This window comes from Trachymyrmex cornetzi, unplaced genomic scaffold (genome assembly GCF_001594075.2).
Source record: "Trachymyrmex cornetzi isolate Tcor2-1 unplaced genomic scaffold, Tcor1.1 scaffold888, whole genome shotgun sequence".
NCBI lineage: Eukaryota > Metazoa > Arthropoda > Insecta > Hymenoptera > Formicidae > Trachymyrmex > Trachymyrmex cornetzi.
This window is the reverse complement of record NW_017300232.1, coordinates 111,649-117,712: the sequence shown is the minus strand read 5'-3', so window position 1 is coordinate 117,712 and position 6,064 is coordinate 111,649. Positions and strand designations below refer to the sequence as shown.

Genomic DNA, 6,064 nt, shown 5'->3' with positions numbered 1-6,064 from the left:
AAAATTTTATGTTAATCGATTATTTAAAATAAATATAAATTATTTAATATAATATAAATTATTAAATAAATAATATAATTATATAAATTATTTTATAAAAAACATTTCTATAATAATTTGGCGGAAGGCGCGCTCCCAGTATATTTCTGGTATAGAAGCGCCCCTAAGGCAGAGCGTCACGTGACCGCCTGGCGGCTCGGCCGTGCGGTGGTGGGAGTCGCGCGCCTGAATCGGCCCGAAATGTACAAATCCTTGCGACCACTGCTTTAAATAATTCGATCTTGAATTACTAATATACACTATATATGTACTTGCATATTTTTATTGATAGTGCGGTTAATTTTGTGTAAATGAATCTGTAAATAAATATTAACCACAATTGAGAAAATGCTGGTCAATAAAGTTGAGAAAATTGTTAATTAATAAAGATCAATAAATTCAGAAGACTTTTAATATGAAATGAAGCTTAAAAAGTTAAATGTAAAATTATATTTATACATAATATTTTATTTCACATACTTTTATCAATTAAGGTAATTCTTCAGTAAATCGAGTTACCATAGAAATGTCCAATTTTTTTTGTACAATGAAGTGGAAGTTGAAATACCGAAATTGACATGTGCAAAATTATACGGTAGGTTAACGATGAAAAAGAGAAAAAAATGTTGAAAATGTAACTTTTCACGTATAACTTAATGACAGATAAGGCTCGTAGACTCTTTAATTAACTGCACACAAATCTTACCATAGACTTTTTTCAAAAACAAGATTATAATAGTTTAAAAAATTACGATTTTAATAGTCACAAAAAAGTAATAGGTCAATGGCCATTCTGGTAAGATATTGGCGTGCATAAACTTGTATATTAACCTCGAAAAGTAAACATGATCTCATCTTGTTTTCGTTCGATGAAGATGCAGCTCTTGATTTGTTATCTCATGTTCCATGCTATTTTAGTAAGATATACACGACGTTTTTATATTTTATCCAAGTTATGCAGATATTTGTAATTTTAGGTAGACCCTAGTGAGGTACCCCAAATTTTCAGCATTTTACTAAAGAACCGCCTTAACAAGATCAGAGAAACAAGATTGGCAATTGTTTTTTTAATAAATGTATATTAATATGTTTAAATTGATTAAATAAATTGAATCCTTTGCATGCTTAATGCAAAGAATTGTGATGACGCAATAGTTATACACGGCAGTATCTTGCGCCATGTCTTAGCGCTGAGACACTACCGTGTCTCCATATTATTATTAATGCAACTGTAGATAAAATTTGTATCTGTATATGTATGTAACATAATTATGATTTGTAGCATATTATCGTATAAATTCATTATAAAATATTACACTATATCACTTATTTAATTAACTCGTTATTTGTGTGAATATTTTGGCAATTATTCGTCATTTTGTTTTCGTAAACATTTTTTTTTTCGTCGATACAGTGATGTAAAACTGTAAAAAAATTTATATTAGGTTTTTTTGGGGAAAGAGAAAATTTATTAATATTATTATAACAATATAATATACCATTACTTTCGATAAAGATATAAAAATTTTGCATTATATCGATAATATACTGTGGTTGAATAAAACAGGGCAATAGGAGTCATGCACGGTAATTCTTGTGCAAACCAATACAGTTAACAAAACCACTTTATTAACAATTAACCCGCTTACATGTTTCGGCTCACTTTTGAGCCACCCTCAGAGACAATATGATGTAATTACAAAAAATTTTTTTACAAACTAATTCATTTCAGTGAGCTATACCTCCACCTATTCACAGAAACTATAATATAAAAACGGACTCTAATAACAATCTAAAATGTATTAAAATTATTAAAAGGTAAATTTGTTGGAAGCAAAACGATTTATTGTAAAACAATAGAATAGCTCAATAAAACAAGAATTCACCATATCACAAACACTTAAATTCTATAGGTTTAGTCAAAAACTAGTCTTTGAACCATTCAGCGCATCAGTGTCAATAATGTTAAAATTAATGAAATACCTTTTAATATACTTAAAACGTTAATCGCAAAGAAAAAGAAAAAGAATAAAAGGAAAAACTCTAATATTAACCCTTACCGTACTAATATGGGTAACTAGTGACCGAGCGATTCCTGTTCGTGCAAGTTTCTTTGAGTCTTTCGGTAATTATAAATTATACCACATTTTATTATTTTCCAAAATAAAGAGATATTTATTCTAGAAAGTTGAAAGTATGTTGATGAATTTTTAGAAATTTTTTGAATTATTTTGAAGAGGTGAAACAAACGAAGACATTCTAGTGACTCTTGATGGATGAGGCACCAAATTGTAAATGGTACGGTAAGGGTTAATTATAATCCAGATAGATTACATCAAAACCAAAACTAAATCTTTAATAATTTAATCTTGATGTAAAGAAGAATGTACAATGATGATCATTTTACAATAAATTGTTTTACTTCCAACAAATTTATCTTTTAATAATTTTAATACATTTTAGATTGTTATTAAAGTCCGTTTTTATATTATTGTTTCCGTGAATAGGTGAGGTGGCTCACTGAAATGAATTAGTTTGTAAAAAAATTTTTTGTAATTACAACATCATATTGTCTCCGAGGATGGCTAAAAAATGAACCGAAACATGTAAGCGGATTAATTGTTAATAAAATGATTTTGTTAACCGTATTGGTTTGCACAAGGATTACCGTGCTTTTATTGCCCTGATCTCTAACGATTTTGTATCATCAATTATCTTTAGGAATTAATTTATATTTGATAATATATACTGTATATTATATATGTATTTTAAAAACTATATATGCTTTAAATAATTTATATACTTTATTAACCCGCACTTTCAAAATTATAGCCGAAAATGCCGAATATACATATATAAAATGTCGTTAGATTCGATAAACATTCTGAATACAAACAATAAGTATGTTTATTGCAAATTGGAAAAAAGACGTAAATTATAAAGAGAAAGGAAGACGAAAAGAATATGTACTTACTGATAAATAAATCGCCAAGTCATATGGGGGAGGAAATAAGGTTGAAAGATGCAGCAGGGTTGATCCCCCGCGCATGCAATCGACCAAAATAAAATATATTACTAATAATACTTTTGAAATTGTAATGAAAAAACCATGACAATCTTGTTTCATTTTTACTCCTTATTATAAGGATAGGAATAGATTATAATCGATTCAATTATTTGCTTTACAAAGAAGATAATTATATTTAATTTAAAGCAGGGACTTTAAAAAAAAATATCCTGCACTTGATAAAAGATGAAAATTGTTCTTTAAAGTATTATTCTTGTATAGGTTATTAATTTTTTTCGCAACTCACTGATCATCTTATCGATATATAAAGTATGATATATTAGAGTTGCAAATTTTTGAAAAACTTGCCAATGTGTATGCAGGAAATATTAATTGTCTCAAGACCCTTATTTATATCAGATATATATATATATATATATATGTATAGTAAAATAATATACCTGTCGCCCCTTTCCAGAATGCTCTAGCACCTTCTTCTTTGAATATTTTTCTTGCGCAATCGAGTAATCCGTTGTACGTAGTTTGACCTTCTCTAGCTACAACCTAAAACACATGTGACAATAAAACTACAAAATAATTGTAATTAATATTAAACGAAAAAAAGAATTTCTAGAACGGTATATGTGAACACACTATAAGAAAGATAAGAAGGCCTAATTTCCTTTCTTAATTAATCGTAATTTTTTACGATTGATTGGTAATCTGATACGACTGATTGGTAATTAAAGTGAGAAATGCACCTGTAATCTTGTTTTTATCACATCCGCAGGAGTTACCAGTGCTGCTGCAGGTACACCGGCGATGGCACCGGAAACAAGAAGCGACAACGGCGTATTGTAGCCCCCTTCGTCGGCCAATCGCGTTTTCGTGTGAGCATACATAGGAAAGTAAATTGCGCTAAATGGCACATCTCGCAAAAAGCAAGCTCTAGCACCCTATAAGAAAATTACGATTGTTATCACCTTATGAGTGATGGGAAATACGATGAGTGTTGGCGTTAAGATTATTATCATTACTTACTTTGTACAATCCAAAAAGACCTAATTCCTTAACGACGGTCCACGCTCTAACTTTTGATCCTCCTGCAATCTCGCCAGCTACTTGTAGCCGAATTTTTACTATCTCTAGAGGATTGGTGAATATAACCTGTGATCCTCCAGCCTATTAAAATATTTGAACTTATTATGATTTATGTTTCTTGTTTGGTTTCTCCAATTAGCGAAGTATACGACTAGAATAAGTACAATCATCTAAATCGCTCATTTGTAATCTCATTTTATTGGAAGAAAAAAAAATTTTATGTTCCTTGTATTATATGTTCTAACTTACTCATTCAATCTATTTTATGTTTTGTTCTAAAATTCATATTCAATTACGTTTAATTAAAAGTTTTAAAGAGTAGTAACAATATAAAAATATCAAATACTCACACAGGCGCCAGATACAATTTCTCCGTACAGCGGTAAATTTCCATTTTTGTCCATAAACTTATCTCTGACAAAATCGTTAACTGTGAGTTTAATAGCCTTTTCCGGAGCTACACCCATTAATTGAGGCATCAGGCCTCGATAGAGTCCAAAAAAACCTTCATGCCGAATCACCTGTCAAACACAAAACACCAGCTTTATGATTAACAATGCAGAAAGTGTTGCACGGCGAGACTTTTCAATTCCAACCTTTTTACAACAATCAAAGCTATTTCTGTACATCAGCTCGCCTATAAATGACCCAGTCCTCTGATTCTGCATTCTGGTCTTCACCAAGTCGATAGGATATACAGCTGTAGCACCAACAGCTAAGAAAGAAGTAATTACTTTGTTTCTTTAATAAATTATTATTAAAACTCTGTTAAATAAATATTTGTCTTATATAGCTCTTAGAAAAATATGCGTGTGTAACATCGTTACCGTTACTAAGTTACTTTTTTGATAACGGAATGGTAACGTTATTTTGTTCGCAACTGTAACGTTAACATAGTTACATTTTTTTGTAAAGGTAACAGATTTTACTGTTACTTTTATCGTTAATTTTTATATTTTGAACTTAATTATAACAATTTTTTATATATTTAATCTTTGATGAGTATTCATAATTCGTTCTTACTTCAAGACCATTGTATAAGCAATGTTTTAAGATGCTAATGTGGTTCTGTGATTTATAACGTTTTAAGAATGCTATAAACTAATCACAGAACTGTAGTAACCAACAAATTTTATGAATACCAATATTTAAGTTTGAAGGAAGTGGTGCCGTTTACTACAAAATTCATTGTAAAACATATCGCCGGATTGCTTCAAGACTGAAAATTTAATCAGCACCTGAATGTGTATGGTACATTGCAGTATATGTATAAATTTACTCTAGAATATTATTATATACAAAATTCTAAATTGTCCTCCAATACGTGGCTAATAAATAAACAATAAAAAGGTTGAGCATAAGCCACACACTAGATCTTGTTAGTGAATAATATCATAAATATATTCGCATAAGGAATTACAAAAATTAACAATAATTATGCTAGTTACAATTGATCAAAATATATAAACGTTTCGGCACTGAATGTGGCCATCTTCAGTATATAATACATACAGGATATAAAATTGTAAAAATATTTGCGCATATAAAATAACAGTTAATACTAGCTAAAATGATAAAATTTCTTTTTGTCAATATATAAAATAACCCAATCGAATATGATTAAGTATTTAGTAATGTGATTAAGTTGTCGATTAATTGAGAAAATTCCTGCAATATACAATCTTATTTGTTAGAATAGTTAATATCAAGTTATAATTTGCAAACTAAAATATATATGTATAATTAGATTTTATCCTAATTTTAAAAAACATAATATTAAAAAAGTGTAAAATTTATAAAATTACCTATATCTTGAAATATCGTATCCTGATTAGTTCATGGACGAATTGTAATTATCCAGTTATTCATGTCAATAATAATCTTAAAGTGTTTCCTCACGTAGAAACCTGAGATATA

General features: G+C 29.1%; 1 protein-coding gene across 1 annotated transcript in view; it reads right to left on the bottom strand.

Annotated features, from left to right (window-relative positions):
* The window catches only part of aralar1 (calcium-binding mitochondrial carrier protein Aralar1), a gene marked incomplete at its 5' end in the record, with an annotated part of 141,212 nt that overhangs the window by 45,194 nt on the left and 89,954 nt on the right, over nucleotides 1–6,064 (bottom strand). The window contains 5 exons of the mRNA XM_018520239.1: nucleotides 3,508–3,610; nucleotides 3,808–4,002; nucleotides 4,088–4,228; nucleotides 4,498–4,668; nucleotides 4,744–4,862. Of these exons, the coding sequence (XP_018375741.1) occupies nucleotides 3,508–3,610; nucleotides 3,808–4,002; nucleotides 4,088–4,228; nucleotides 4,498–4,668; nucleotides 4,744–4,862 (729 nt within the window). The remainder of the gene's footprint in view (nucleotides 1–3,507; nucleotides 3,611–3,807; nucleotides 4,003–4,087; nucleotides 4,229–4,497; nucleotides 4,669–4,743; nucleotides 4,863–6,064) is intronic.